Raw genomic sequence first — 16254 nt, 5'->3', positions numbered from 1 at the left:
TCACAGGGGCTGGTTATGCTGCCAGACACCTCCGACTGCTGAGATCTCCTCCCCCTAAAGCCAGCCGGGCAGGCTGGACACTTCTGGAACTGTGCCTTCCGGGGCCAGAGAATTGCTGGGATTCAGCGGGAGAGGGGCAAGGGAAGGCTTGCCCATCAACACTTGGGACACTGTGCTGTTTCAGCCAGAGCAGTGCTGTTTTCTGTTGTTCGATTTTATTAAAATTGTTACCTTTATCCTGTCTCTAGGGCTTCCCTGGGGGCTCAGCTGGTAAAGAATGCAGCAGACCTCTTGCAATCAGGAGACCCGGGTTCAATCCCTAGGTCAGGAAGATTCCCTGGAGAAGGAAATGGCAGCCCACTCCAGTATTCTTGCCTAGGAAGATCCCATGGATGCAGGAGTCTGGCAGATCCATGGGCTCACAAGAGTCAGACACGACTTAGCAACTACACCACCACCACATACTGTCTCTTTGTCTATATACTGAAAAGTGAAAGTGAAAGTCACTCAGTCATGTCCAGCTCTTTGCAATCCCATGAACTATACAGTCCATGGAATTCTCCAGGCCAGAATACTGGAGTGGGTAGCCTTTTCCCTCTCCAGGGGATCTTCCCAAACCAGGGATCAAACTCAGGTCTCCCACATTGCAGGCAGATTCTTTACCAGCTGAGCCACCAGGGAAGCCCGCGTCTGTATAGAAAGAGATTCTAAGTGTGGACTGGTGATAAGTATCCACCCCTCTCTGCAACTCGGGTCTCAGCCAGGTGAGCACTCAGATGTCAGAGCCATGGTGGGGCTCAGTCCTCTCTTCCCCTCAACTCTCCAGGGAAATCCCTTGATCTGGCTGTAGTTAGTTGGCCAAGGATGTGTGTGGGAATAAAGATAGCAGATGCCCAGGTTGGAGGAGCAAGGCTCAGGGTGCTCACCTACCTGCTAGGAAGACCAGGGACCAGCTGAAACCTCAAACCCCACCAGGAAATACTGACCGAGTCACCGTCTTGGGTCAGAATGGAAGTCACATTTAACCTGGGTGACTTTCCCATGTTGTTGGGAAGTCATTTGCATAAGGACACAAGACTTGGATATCCTGAAAATCTATATAATCCTGTCCCCCTCGGTGCCAACCTTGGACTAGGCATTTTCCCCAGTGGATACAGGACATCAGTTAAACTTCTTAACTTGCTAGGTAGTCATTCATTCATTCTACAATAGTGATTAAGCACCTGTTATAGTCTTGACACGAGGTGCTGAGTGCTGGGTATACAGAAATGAACAAGGCGAATGGGACTTTTCTGTCAAGGCGTTTACACTCCAGTGGGGAGACAAGGAGGCAATAGGAAAGCAAAGCAAGGCTGTTGTGGACTGAGGTAACATCATCCATCCATAGGAAGGAATGTCATAAGGACCAAAGCATGGGACTTGAGAGTAGCTGGGTAAGGAAGAGGATATTATAGTGTGATCAAGGAAATCCTCGCTGAGGAGGTGGCATTTGAGCTGCAAGACAGAAGCGGTAAGGAAGTGGATAAACAGAAAGGACAGGTAGGTGGGAGGGAGGCTCAAGAGGGAGAAGACATATGTATACCTGTGGCTGATTCATGTTGATATATGGCAGAAAGCAGCACAATATTATAAAACAAATATCTTGCAATTAAAAAATTTTTAAGATATTTTTTAAAAAGGGGTGGGAGAGGAAGTTTATAAAAGGAAAACTAGAAAAATTAATACATCATGCTCAAATCCAGAAAAAAAAAAATCATGTTCAAATCCAGGAAAAAAAAAAAGACAGGTGGAAGAGTTTCAGGTATCGGGAACAGTAAGTGCAAAGGCCGTGCAGCAGGATGTGCTTAATGTGACTAGAAACAGACAGGAAGCCCCCTGAGGGTTGGTGAGTCAAGAGATAAGATATGAGAGAGGCAAGAGCCCAGTCTGATCTGGTGGGATTTGAAGGCCACAGCAAAGGAGTTCGCATTTTATGCTAAGAATAATGGAAACGAACCAACTCTTAGAATCTCCTACTGTAAAATATTCCAGCCAATCAAAAGAGTATATACAAGTGTATATATATATGTGCTGTTTAATGAATAATATAATGAACACCCAGGTACCCTTCACTATTCCTCCTCGACACCATTTCTCACTCCTCCAGGGAGATAGCAGTTGTCCTCAACTTTAATTCACAATTTTGCCTTTCTTCCTAATAATCACAGAGATAAAGCAATGCGTTGCCTGGTTTTGAACTACATATAAACAGAGCCATGCTACGTGTGCTCTTCTGCAATTTGCTTTCCTGTTCAACCTCACACGTTGTCAGAATGGTCTGTGCACCACGGACCTGTGGTTTATTCCTTTCTCTGCTGCATCGTACTCCACTGGACCATAACTGCACACTCAGCTACTGTCAGGGTTTATCTTTTCTCCCGGGGCATGACGTTATTCTATTTTCTAATGTCGAATCAACTATCCATTATTGGGATAAACCTGTTTTGAAAACTGTGGTTGGATTCCATTTGCTGATATTGTGTTTAGGATTTTTGTTTCCGCACTGGCAGAGCAGCTTGACCTGTCATTTTCCTTTCCTGCCTTGGTGCTTCTGGGGTCAAGATTGCACATTCCCCATAAAGTGACCTGGGGAGTGTTTCTCCTTTTACTCTCCAGAGCACTTGTATAAGACAGAGAAAACCATGGAAAGATTTCATCAGTGTGACTGCCATATCATCATCCTTTTGCAGCCCCACTCTTTGCTTCAGAGTCTTGGCTTCTTTTGATACAACTTTTCTTGCATGTGCCTTCTCCCCCACAGCAAAGAAAACAGTGCCTCCCCCGTGAGTACCTCAGCTTGACATGCTCACAGCGTACTTAGAAAGCTGCTTTTCTGTTTTTTTACAGGTGGGTCCTTAACACAAGATTTTAGCATGAAGAGTTGTCAACTGCCTCCCCAGCTAACCACAGGTAGGTGCCTCTCTTAACTGGCTCACAGCTGTCTTGAAAACCTAAATACAGGATCATTCGCTCATCTCTTAGGGCTGCCTCGAACCTGAGCTGTGACGGATCCAATTCCTGGGTCCCGAGGTGAGTCTGGGCCAGCTGGGACCCCAGGCTGCTCACCAAGGCTGCTCTGTTTTAAGGACATCTTGGAAACTATGTGGCCCAAATCCTCTAAGCACAAAATTAGCTTCTTTCCATTATTTTTGAAAGGGAAAGAACACCATGCTAAATATAACGTGGGTCAACAAGCCAGAAACAAGATAAATAGCCACCAGCTGCACGTGGGGGAGCTGGGTCTCCACGCCCCTCGGTGAACCTTCGAGGTCCTGGTTTCCAGAGGGTGGGAGGAACCAGCAAACGATCTGAAGCTACCATTGGATACAAAACCCTGCTGCAAACCCAAAAGACAAATGCCTTCATTTTGTTTTCTTATTTGAAAAACAACACATTTCTGTGTTTTCCTCCCAAGAAGAAAAAGAAAAGAAAAAACAATCTGATCCCAACACCCAGAGAAAATAGCTATAAACATTGTGGCTTGTATCATTTGAGTGTTTTGAAATTTAATATAACACATTCAGTGGTGTCTCTCCCAGGCTTTTATTCCCCACTATCATTCTTTCTTTTTAGATGTTCCTTTTGTAGTGCTCCCCACCCCACCACTCCATAAAACTTTAATACCAGATAGGCCACATGGAGGACCACAGACTTTTGTAACAACTAAGATTATTTTACACCATCCCCAAGAGCCAATTTTCCCCCCTTGTGGGGTGAGTGCACCCCATGGAGAATGCAGGCTTTAAATAATATTAAATAACAAACCTTCCTGTAGGAACTCACTGTGTGCTGGTCACATACTGTTCTGAGTACTTTATGTACATTTACTTGTTGACTTATCATAACTTTCCTATGAGGTTGAGTCCTAGAGAGCTTTTATCTGCATCTTAACAGTTGTGGAAACTGAGGCACAGAGAGATTAAGTCATTTGTCCAAGGTCACTCAGCTGGGAAGGTGCAGAGAGCCCAGGCAGCCTGGTTCCACAGCTCACACTTAACCACCAAGCTGTGTTGCCTTAAGACAACACATTCTAACTGTAAAAAAATTCTAACTACAGAAATAGAGTATGTAGGTCTTTTGTCTCTAAAAAAATACAGAAACAGTAAAAGTTACACTTCCTAGGCCCCCTTCATCCCCAGAAACAATCTTTGGCACAAGTTTGGAATGTTTCTCTCATCTGGGATTTTACATATATGATTACATATATGAAAATATATTGCCTCTTTATTTTAACGTAAGTAAAATCATCCAGCCTTTTCCCCTATATATTTATATGACTAATACATGCCCATGTATAGAGCTTTATAAAAATTAGGATCACACTGAACATACTCGTATTTGATTTTAAAATGTATCATTAGCTGCTTTGAGACCATAGTTCAGTAAGTGCATATTTTATTTACCAGATCCAGACTACTGGGTGTTTAAGTAGTTTCTAGTTTCCCACTGCTATCAAGTTATGATGAATATCCTTGCCCTGTACATAATTCTTAGAAGTTGGAATGACAGAGCCTGAGGGTATAAACATTTTTGAAACTTTTGATCCCTAAATGCCAAAACTTGCCACCCAGAAAAACTGTATGAAATCGCCCATCCCAACACCCTCACCCACACTGAGTATTAGTGCCTGTTTTCAGTCATTGACAACAGGCCAAAAATGTGTTCATTCTGAGCTTTTTCATCTCTGCCCGTGTCCCTCATCAGGGGCCTGTTTTACTCATGTGACAGCATAAGGCAAAACTTGAATTGAGAATGAATGAGAACAAGGAGCCAGTCAGGGTAACATGGCCACATCACTGCCTTAATAAACAGGTTGTCAGCCTCCCTGGTAAGAGGCCTGGCTGTCCAGCCCTGAGCAGGTGCTCAGTAAATAGTTTCTTCTCTCCTGCTTCTAGCACAAGGCTCAGGCTGCATCTCTCTACCACTGAGCCCCCCCAATTCTGACCTTTGTCTCCAATCCATTTGGCAGAACCGAGGCATTACTAGGGCTGCAAAACCCCTCAGCCTTCCCTTCGCTGGCCATGAGTGATGTGAGAACCATACCACCTTGTGTATACAGTAGGCGATTAGCAGCTGGACTCACTGCAAGTGTCTCCAACAGGATTCTTGTCCAGTGGTCTGCGTGTACACACGAGCATGGTCATACACCGGCACATGGGCATGTGTGTGCACGTATGTACACACTTGTGCCCACCCATATAGTATAGCACATTCAGGAGACAGACCCTAATATGTGAAGTGGGGCTTCTCTCTCACAAGATTCTCCATATGCCCTCTAGCCTGAGTTAGGACCCCCAGCTGCCTAGGGCCACAGTTCCTATACTTTCTTCTCATTATTTTTTTAATTTTTAAAAATTTTATTACTTTATTTTTGGCTGTGAGTCTTCATTGGTTTTATTTTGTGGGTCTTTGTTGCTGTGGGGACTTGAGTTGCAGCGAGAGGGGGCTTCTCTCGTTAATGCTTCTCACTGTGGTAGCTTCTCTTGTTGCAGAGCCAGGCTCTCAGGCACATGGGCTCAGTAGTTGTGGCTCCCGGGCTCCAGAGCGCAGGCTCAGGACTTGTGGCCCACGGGCTTAGCTGCCCTGTGACATGTGGGATCTTCCTGGATCAGGGCTCGAACCCGTGTCTCCAGCATTGGCAGGCGGATTCTTGGCCACTGAGCCACCAGGGAAGCCCTTTTTAATATTTTTTGATGTGACAAAAATCACATAAAGCATGCTATTTGTAACCATATTTAACTGTGCAGTTCAGTGGCACTAAGCACAGTCACATTGCTGTGCAGCTCTCACCATCATCACCATCATCCATCTCCCGAATCTGAAACCCTGTCCCCGTTAAACACTAAGTCCCCATTCCCCCTCCCCACCTCCACCCCTTGGCCCCTGGCATCTACCAATGTACTTTCTGACTCTATAAATTTGACTGTTGTAGGTACCTTATATAAGTGGGGAGAAGGCAATGGCAACCCACTCCAGTACTCTTGCCTGGAAAGTCCCATGTTTGGGGGAGCCTGGTGGGCTGCAGTCCATGGGGTTGCGAAGAGTTGGACACAACTGAGTGACTTCGCTTTCACTTTTCACTTTCACCCATTGGAGAAGGAAATGGCAACCCACTCCGGTGTTCTTGTCTGGAGAATCCCAGGGACGGGGGAGCCTGGTGGGCTGCCGTCTATGGGTCACACAGAGTCGGACACGACTGAAGTGACTTAGCAGCAGCATATAAGTGGAGTCAGGTGGCGCCAGTGGTAAAGAATCTGCCTGCCAGTGCAGAGATGTAAGAGATGTGGGTTTGGTCCCCTGGAGGAGGGCATGGCAATGCACTCCAGTATTCTTGCCTGGAGAATCCCATGGACAGAGGAGCCTGGCGGGCTACAGTCCATGGGGTCCCAAAGAGTCGGACACGGAAACAACTTAGCACCCAATGTAATTGGAATGCCTTCTTAAGATTAACTTAATATATGTCCTAAAAACAGATTATGCCTTATTTTTCCTCTCTCTCTCTCCCTACTTAATTGTTATTCCCTGTGGACTGTTCTGCTGGCCTGAAACCTCCCCACTAATCCTTAATTTGTTCATCAGTATTTCTCTAGCACTGAACACTGCTTAGCAGGTACATGTGAAATATTTTTTGAGTGAGAGAAAAAAAAAGAAGAAGGAATGGACTTGCAAGGAGCGGAAAGAATGTGGAATGGCAAATAGGGCCTTGCCCATCTAAACAGCTGTAAAGTTTTACTGTTCTGCAAAGATTGCTGTGGCAGGGATAATGTATTGAGGAGTAATTAGCCAGGAGCCTCACTCGCTGGTCCTCCAGCCCCCTGAAAGTGTTCTAATCACAAACCTTCAAGTCACTGGCCTATCAGGCCCCCTCTCCCAGCCGGCAAATTGTTACGGACTCCCAGCTGATTGATCCCATGAGCGTAAGGTCTTGGAGCTGCTTCACAATAGAGGGTTTTTCATCCAGCTGGGCACAACAGCTAAGATGATGGATGTGCAGGTTTCTGCCCCTTTAAGAAAAGCAAAACTCGGAATCTCCCTGGCAGTGCAGTGGTTAAGGCTCCCTGCTCCGCATACAGGGGACTCAGATTCCATTCCTTGGTTGGGGAACTAAGATCCCGCATGCCACACATGCCGTGCCAGCCAAAAATAAATGGAAAAGCACCCTTTAAAAGAGAGGGGGGGGGGGGGAAAGGTAAAACTCCATGTGGCTGAAAAGAAGCATGCCTTGCAGGACAGCTTCATCTGGCTATTTCATTCATTTGATTCAGCAGGCATTGGGGGAGGGAGGGTGCTGCTATGTTCCAGGAGCAGAGTGAAAAAGATGTGGTCACAGAAAGAAAGAGATTTCCCACAGAAGATCCTGGGGGCTTGTGGGAGACACAGAAGGGCAGCTGAGCAGGGTTGATCAGAGGAGGGCAGAAACGCTGGAGGGAGTTTGCGAAGGGGGGCGAGGTGCAAGATGAGTGGGAGAGGCGGGGTCAGGTTGAGCCCACCACGAGCAGGATTCCAAGGAGCCTGGATTTTGTGCTGCAGACAATGGGAAGCCACTGAGGGTGGAACACATCACAGTAGGCCCTTTCGACTGTGTCACATCACGACTGATGCCGGTCAGCCAGGCAATATTGACATGGCTCAGGCAAGCCATGGTTCACTCGCCGTAGCTGGTGAGAGGGTGAGATTGTACTGTACTTCACTAAAACCCAGAAAATATCTGGATGACCTGCAACTCTGACCTTTCTGGCCTCCTGCAGGGAAAGGTCTGGCTTCTCCTTTTCAGATGGGGGAGGCAGATCACAGAAGGAGCAGGGGCACGTAAGACGTCTGGAATGCATCAGAGGCGAGCCCAGCCCGGGCCGTGACTCAGTCCTGCCTCCCCCTACCCCCCACCCCCCCCCACCCCACCCCTAGTGAGGAGTACAGCCACCGCATTCAGCGGAGCGCCTTGAATCAGAAGTGACTTTGCTCTCTCCTCTCTGCTTTCCTCACAGACCTCCCGGACGCAGCCGTCCACACAGGATGCCTCATGTTGGCTTGCAATCATCCCTCGAGAGTCCAGCTGCCGTTTTTTTAGTGTGGCCCTAGGGCTTTCGTTCAGGGCGTTTTGTTGCAGCTGCTGCTTTTTATTTATTTATTTTCTCTCTTTGAACCCGGACCTTGCCCCGCTCCTGCTGGCATGATGGCCCAGTCCAAAGCCAACGGCTCGCACTATGCGCTGACCGCCATCGGCCTGGGGATGCTGGTCCTTGGGATCATCATGGCCATGTGGAACCTGGTCCCTGGGTTCAGCACCGCGGAAAAGCCGGCTGCTCAAGGGAACAAGACAGAGGTAGGAAGCGGCATCCTTAAGAGCAAGACCTTCTCTGTGGCCTACGTGCTGGTCGGGGCCGGCGTGATGCTGCTCCTGCTCTCCATCTGCCTGAGCATCCGGGACAAGAGGAAGCAGAGGCAGAGCGAGGAGCTGGCACACATCCAGCACCAGGGGGTCGAACCGCACACCCACGAGGAGGACAGGTGAGGATGGCTGACCGGACCCGGACGGGGGATGGACATGCACACCCACATGCATAGCCACAGGCTCAGGACTCAGCAATGGTGAGAACATTTTAATCTAAGGGGCTGTCTCCCATGACCGCTTCTGTGAAAGTTTATCGTTTTACAAATGACTTTATCTTTTGATCCCAGAGTTTCCCAAATAATACAGTTTGAATGAATGATTACAGTTGTGTCAAGATTTTGACACACCCTCCCAGGGAATCTGCCTGGCACCTGGGGTGGCTGGAGCCTGCCCCCTGCAAGCTTGTCCATTTACCCCAGTGTCCTGGATGTTTATGCTTTGAGATGAAAGGTTGGGAAGCAAGGTTCTATTTGACCAAAAATGCTACATTTAAAAAGCAAGTGCTAAATTGGGGGCATAAGTTGATACCCCAAGTATAAAAAGAGCACTATTATGTATAAAACAGATAACTGATGAGAACCTACTGTATAGCATGGGGTGGGGTGGGGGAAAGAAGGTACAGTCCGTTTGTTCAGTTCAGTTCAGTCACTCATTCGTGTCCGACTCTTTGCGACCCCATGATTCACAGCACGCCAGGCCTCCTTGTCCATCACCAACTCCTGGCGTTCACTTAGACTCACATCCATCCAGTCAGTGATGCCATCCAGCCATCTCACCCTCTGTCGTCCCCTTCTCCTGCCCCCAATCCCTCCCAGCATCAGAGTCTTTTCCAATGAGTCAACTCTTCGCATGAGGTGGCCAAAGTACTGGAGTTTCAGCTTTAGCATCATTCCTTCCAAAGAAATCCCAGGGCTGATCTCCTTCCGAATGGACTGGTTGGATCTCCTTGCAGTCCAAGGGGCTCTCAAGAGTCTTCTCCAACACCACACTTCAAAAGCATCAATTCTTCGGCACTCAGCCTTCTTCACAGTCCAACTGTCATCCATACATGACCACAGGAAAAACCATAGCCTTGACTAGACAGTCTGTTTGTAGGATAGATATTAAGTTAACCTAAAAAATGCATTCCAATATACAGCAGATACGAATACTGTTTGATTCCACTTATACAAGGCACCTAGAATAGTACCTCACATTCGTAGAGTTAGAAAGTACATTGATAGATGCCAGGGCCCAGAGGCTGGGGAGGTGGGAGGTAGGGGTAGGGATGGGGAATGGAGACTTAGTGTTTAATGGGCAGAGTTTCAGTTTAGAGAGGTGAAAAATTTGGGAACTGGATGATGGTGAGACATGCACAACACTGTGAATGTGCTGCTGCTGCTGCGTCGCTTCATCATGTCCAACTCTGTGCGACCCCATAGACGGCAGCCCACCAGGCTCCCCCGTCCCTGGGATTCTCCAGGCAAGAACACTAGAGTGGGTTGCCATTTCCTTCCTCAGTACATGAAAGTGAAAAGTGAAAGTGAAGTAGCTCAGTAGTGTCCGACTCTTTGCAACCCCAAGGACTGCAGCCCACCAGGCTCCTCCATCCATGGGATTTTCCAGGCAAGAGTACTGGAGTGGGTTGCCATCGCCTGCTCCAGTGAATGTGCTAGCACCACTGAAATATACAGTTAAAATATGGTTAAAATAGTATGCTTTATATTATGTGACTTTTATTAAAATAAAAAAAAATTTTTTTTTAAGATCCCTTACAAATGAATGTTAAAGAACACACAGTTGGAAAATGGACCAAGAACACAAACAAGCATTTCATAGACATTCAAATGATAGTTGTTCAGTCTCATTAGTCAGGAAATACAAACAACCAACAAAAGGCACTGTAATTCTTTACGTATCTACTGGCCAACATAGACTGTCCTCCGGATTAGAGATTTGTGAGGAAGTGGGTTGCTAATGAGGGGCTGATTGACATAACCTTACTGAAGGGAAGTTCACTGTAACTGGCCGTTTTAAAGATGTGTGCACCTATCAATTATCTTCCTAAGAGCTTATCTTTGGGACATAGTCACACAAGTGCAAAGGGGTCTGTACTCATAGATTTATCAGAGCATTGCTGAAAATAGCATAGACAGATGTGACTACTAAATATCCATCAGTTGAGCTAAATTGTAACATGCCCATTCAGTAGAATTCTCTGCAGCCACTGCCAATCTATATTTGCTAATGTGAATCTGTGTCTCTGAGAAAAGGAGGTCTATAACACAGCATGTTAAGGTCTTCATCACATCAGATGTTGTGGCTATGGGACTAGAGAAGGATCTAGAAAGGTGTATAGCAGAATGTTGTTATTGTTCAGCCGCTAAATTGTATCCAACCCTTTGCAATCCCGTGGACTGAAGCACACTAGGCTTCCCTGTCCTTCACTATCTTCTAGAACTTGCTCATTCTCAAGTCCATTGAGTCAGTGATGCCACCAACCATCTCATCCTCTGTTGCCCCCTTCTCCTCCTGCCTTCAATCTTTCTCAGCATCAGGGTCTTTTCCGATGAGTCGGCTCTTCCCATCAGGTGACCAAAGTATTGAAGCTTCAGTTTCAACATCAGTCCTTCCAATGAATATTCAGGACTGATTTCCTATAGGATTGACTGGTTTGATTTCTTTGCAGTCCAAGGGACTCTCAAGAGTCTTCTCCAATACCACAACTCAAAAGCATCAGTTCTTCAGTGCTCAGCCTTCTTTGTGGTCCAACTCTCACATCGTACATGACTACTGGAAAGATCATAGCTTTGACTATATGGACCTTTGTTGGCAAAGTGATGTCTCTGCTTCTTAATATGCTGTCTATGTTTGTCATAGCTTTTCTTTCAAGGAGCAAGTGTCTTTTAATTTTGTGGCTGCAGTCACCATCCGCAGTGATTTTGGAGTCCAAGAAAATAAAATCTGTCACTGTTTCTACTTTTTCTCCGTATATTTGCCATGAAGTGATAGGACCGGATACTATGATCTTAGTTTTTTGAATGTTGAGTTTTAAGCCAGCTTTTTCACTCTCCTTTTTCACCCTCATCAAGAGGCTCTTTAGTTCCTCTTCACTTTCTGCCATTAGGTATCATCTGCATATCTGAGGTTGTTGATATTTCTCCTGGCAACCTAAGTATTTTTATATTCTTTATTAAATTTTTCTGTAGTGTTTGAATTTTCAGTAAGAATGTCTTATCTTTCTAGTGGGATGGGAATTGTTTTTATTTTGGAAAAATTAAACAAATTTTCTGAAAGTGAAAGATAGTCAGGCATATTCTAGAAAACTTGGGAAATACAAAAAAGAACAAAGAAGGAAAACTAGTCACCTATCATTAAAGGTATGACCAAGTCACTTGACCTCAGTGTATCTGTTTTCCCATCCATAAAATGAAAACTGTTAACATCCCCTGCCTTTTAGCCTCATATGTAACAGCATGCCAGATGGGCTATTCTGATGCCCAGATGGACGTCCTTTGACCATAGACAACATAAACATACATGAAACAGGTGCCAATTTGAAGCAAAATGGTTGTTCCTGGGTGGAGAAAGAATATCTGGAATATAGAATTTACGTGTATCTCAAATTATTCTGTAATTTCCCATCCATAAAATGGGTATACCAATATTGGTCTGGCCAAAAAATTCATTTGGGTTTTCCATATTGTCCAATGGAAAAACCCAAACAAACTTTCTGGCTAACCCAATAGTACCTAACTCATAGTGTCTTTAGGAAGATGACATTAGTTTATACGTACTTAGAACAGTGTCTAGAGAAGGAAATGACAACCCACTCCAGTGTTCTTGCCTGGAGAATCCCAGGGACGGGGGAGCCCAGTGGGCTGCCATCTATGGGGTCGCACAGAGTCGGACACGACTGAAGTGACTTAGCAGCAGCAGCAGCAGAACAGTGTCTGGCTTGTAGCCAACAGGTGAAGTGATAGCTCTTATTCCTCCTTGGATACACCTGTTGTTAACAAGGCTGGTATCCAGGGTCCCGGTGGCAATGTGTGGTCTGGGATCCGTCTCTTTGTGATCGTAAGTGACTTGAGCACATGGTAACCGTCTCATGTTTGTGTTGCTGTCTTGCAGCCAGGAGGAGGAGGAGGAGGCCTCCTCACGGTACTACGTCCCCAGCTACGAGGAAGTGATGAACACAAACTATGCAGAAGCGAGGGACGTGGACCAGAACCCCCGGATGAGCATCTCTCTCCCTTCCTACGAGTCCTTGACGGGGCTGGATGAGACGAGCCCCACCACAACCAGGGCTGACGTGGAGACCAGCCCAGGGAATCCCCCTGACAGGCAGAACTCCAAGTTGTCCAAACGCCTGAAGCCACTGAAAGTGAGAAGGATAAAATCCGAAAAGCTTCACCTCAAAGACTTTAGGATCAACCTGCCAGACAAAAACGTGCCTCCTCCCTCCATCGAGCCTTTGACACCCCCCCCACAGTACGATGAGGTCCAGGAGAAGGCCCCTGATGCCCGGCCCCCCGACTGATGGCCCCTCCCGGGCAGATTCCCTCCTGTTTCTCGTCCTCTGCACCAACAGACCCCGAATGAAGCCACTTCAGCCACAGTTGAGAAGCGGAGGGGCCAGGTGTGTACTTAGCTATTTGGATGGGGCCAGGAGCTGAGGGCGTTCTAGGACTGGGGAGTGACTCTGGGTCCCCGGGACCTCCAGTCGCAGGTGCATCGGAAAGAGCTGCTGCCTCAGATCTTGTGAAGCTGTGACCCCATCCAGGGAAGCAGTGCCGGCATCTTCCCCTTTGTCCTTCCTTGACGTTGAATTGCTGGGGACAATACTCCTCCTTCTGATTAGGAAAGGATATGTAGCAACTGGCTTAGATCATGGTTTTGTTTTGCTTCCACTAGGACTGTTTGTTTCCCAAAGAAAATAAGTTATGTCTTCACTTTCTCCTTAGAGTCCTGCCCTGTCGGTAGGAAAGGTGACTGGCTTTACAGAAAGGACATGCCCATATCATGAATTAAGCTAAAGAAGAGGCTGGATGATTACATGGGGGTGAGACCCAGGTGGGGTTCTCAGAGCCCCTGATGCCATCGGTTGTTTTGAGGCCTCAAGACCTGAGAATGTGTAAGATCCTAGTCTCAATTGGTAGGCTTTTACTAGTCTCTCCTATGTATTGGCAAAAAAAAAAAAAAAAAGGAAAGCCATCTGAGATGTTCTGTTCCTTCTAAAATGCCGTGCAACTGAGCTTTTTGTAATAAAATATTTTATATGTCTTACATTTGGTGCTAGATTACCTTAACAGCTCTTCCAACACTGACTTGCTTAGGGAGAAATCTTACCAATGAGAACAATTCGAGCTAATATATCCTGAACACTTAGTATATGCCAGGTGCTATGCTAAGCCCTTCACATATTTATCCCTTTTCAACTGTACCCAAGCCGGGTATTGGGCTTCCCAGGTGGTGCTAGTGGTAAAGAATCTGCCTGCCAATGCAGGAGACACAAGAGATTCTTCAATCTCTGGGTCAAGACGATCCTCTGGAGTAGGAAATGGCAACCTGCGCCAATATTCTTGACTAGAAACTTTTGTGGAAAGAGGAGCCTGGCAAGCTACAATCCATGGGGCCGAACACAACAGAGCACACACCCATACAAGCCAGGTATTCCTATTGTGGGTTAGTTCATGGAGAATCAGGTTAATTAAGGGGCCCCATGTCATACTGCTAATAAGTGGCAGAGCTGGGATTTGAACCTGGGCCCCCAGGGCCTGAGTTCTTCCACAATCTACTGTGCCATTCAGTGAAAAGGGCTCTTTCAGACTTTAAATGAGGACTTGTGTGTCCCAAGAGCTGAGAGTGTCCCTGTCAACCCACATGCCCAACAGAAAGTTCTGGATATTTAGACAGCAAGTCCAAAGTTCCCTTTCTGGGATATGGTTAAGTCCAGTGGTTAAGACTCCATGCTTCCAATGTCAGAGGCATGGGTTCAGTTCCTGGTTGAGGAAGTTCCACATGCCATGTGGCATGGCCAAAAATAAAAGCCAAAATAAAACACAAAGTTCCCTTCCTGGTGTTGATGAGCCTGGAGCTGGCTGCTAGGGCAGCTAGGAGCATGTGTGGCTAGGAGCATGGCTGAGAGAGCAAATTCTCAGGCCCTGAATGTTTTCCTAAAAGCTCCTGTGGGAGGGAAGGAGCAGCCATTAGAAGGTCAAGCACCTTCTTATAACAGAATTGGCTGCAGTGCCGAAATCCCAACCTTTCATTTCCTCATGTAAATCCATCTATGAACAGGAAGCTACCAGTGTCTGCTTGGTGGCCTGGGATACCTGGAGGCCTGGTCTGGTCCCAGCCCACCCCTGAGCCACCCAGGGCCTCTCCATGTATCTCTGGGCTGGACTTGCTCTTCATTTACTCCTAATGCTTCCCCCTGATTGGAGGACAAACAGGAGGAAAAAAGAAAGGGGAGGAGCAAGTTTCCAAATGAGATGAGAAATGACCTTCTAGGGACTTCCCTGGTGGTCCAGTGATTAAGAATCTGCCTCCCAATGGAGGGGACGCAGGTTCGATCGCCTGGTTGGGGAACTAAGATCCCACATGCCACAGGGCATCTAAGCCCACGCATCACCACTATGGAGCCTGCGTTCTGGAGCCTGTGGTCTGCAACAAGAGAAACCTACATGCCACGGTGAAGAGCTAGCACAAGCACAAAAAAAAAAAACAAGTGACCTTCTACACGGGCTCTTGATCTGGTCTCTGGCAGACATCTGTCAGGGGTCTGCCCAGCCTAGACCCTCCTCAGGAGAGAAGGGCATTTGGGACTTGCAGTAGGTTGATCCATGGCTCCAAAGATCTCAGGCTCTAATCCCTAAGACTCAAGAACATCACCTTACAAGGTAAAGTTTTTCAGATGCAATGAAATTAAGGATTTTTGACTTGAGCTTATCCTGGATTATCCAAGTGGGTCCTAAACCCATCCAGAAGTATGCCTGAAGAGACAGGAGGAGGCTAATATACACAGGAGAGGAGACAGTGACCAGGGAGGCAGAGACTGGAGTGATGCACCCACAACTCAAGGGACACCCACAGCCGCCAGAGCCGGAAGAGACATGGAACCGTTCCTCCCTAGAGCACTCACAGGAGTTCAGTCCTTCTGAAACACCTTGATTGCAGCCCAGCTGATGGTGACTTGGGGCTTTCAGCCCCCAGAACCGTTAAGAGAGTAAGTTTGTTGTTTTAGACCACAAAGCTCCTGGGAATTCATTACAGTGACTTTAGGAAACCAACAAGGGACTCAATCTTCAACTCATTAGAGACCAGCCCTTGCTTTGATCTGAATGCTTCTGGACTCATCCTATAAGGGAGTGCTGTAGAAATTGGGGGCTTCCTAGGTGGCACACAGTGGTAAAGAATCTGCCTGCCAAAGCAGGAGAAACGAGATGTGGCTTCGATCCCTGGGTCGGGAAGAGTCCCCTAGAGAAGGAGATGGCAACCTGCTCCAGTATTCTTGCCTGGCAAATTTCATGGATAGAGGAACCTGATGGGCTACAGTCCATGAGGTTGAAAAAGAGTCGGACATGACTGAGCACGTGCACACACACACACACACACACACGGAAATTTCATCAACGACCCTATTTGTTTTGTATGTTTGGAAACAATCAAGTAGAAAATTATTTTATGTTCCTCAGAGAATATATTGTGGACACTTAGTAGGTAAACTATGGAGCATGGATTCACCTCTGTCTAAAAGCAAGGCAGAGAGGATATTAGCTGGGAAAGTAGCAATAAGTTATCTGCAATGTTAAAACCAAAGCAGGATGTCACTTTCACCTTAA

General features: G+C 46.8%; 1 protein-coding gene across 3 annotated transcripts in view; it reads left to right on the top strand.

Moving 5' to 3' along the window:
- TMEM51 (transmembrane protein 51) overlaps positions 1–13696 on the top strand; it is a 57081-nt gene extending 43385 nt beyond the window's left edge. For all 3 annotated transcript variants that reach the window (XM_069546032.1, XM_069546031.1, XM_069546033.1), the window contains exons 2-4: positions 2887–2949; positions 8025–8547; positions 12542–13696. In XM_069546032.1, the coding sequence (XP_069402133.1) occupies positions 8210–8547; positions 12542–12950 (747 nt within the window). In that variant the 5' untranslated portion in view covers positions 2887–2949; positions 8025–8209 and the 3' untranslated portion in view covers positions 12951–13696. The remainder of the gene's footprint in view (positions 1–2886; positions 2950–8024; positions 8548–12541) is intronic.
- The last annotated feature ends 2558 nt before the right edge of the window (positions 13697–16254 follow it).

The sequence above is a fragment of the Ovis canadensis genome, chromosome 12 (genome assembly GCF_042477335.2).
Source record: "Ovis canadensis isolate MfBH-ARS-UI-01 breed Bighorn chromosome 12, ARS-UI_OviCan_v2, whole genome shotgun sequence".
NCBI classification, from domain to species: domain Eukaryota; kingdom Metazoa; phylum Chordata; class Mammalia; order Artiodactyla; family Bovidae; genus Ovis; species Ovis canadensis.
Note: the sequence above shows the minus strand (reverse complement) of the source record. Positions and strands in the feature narration are given on the sequence as shown.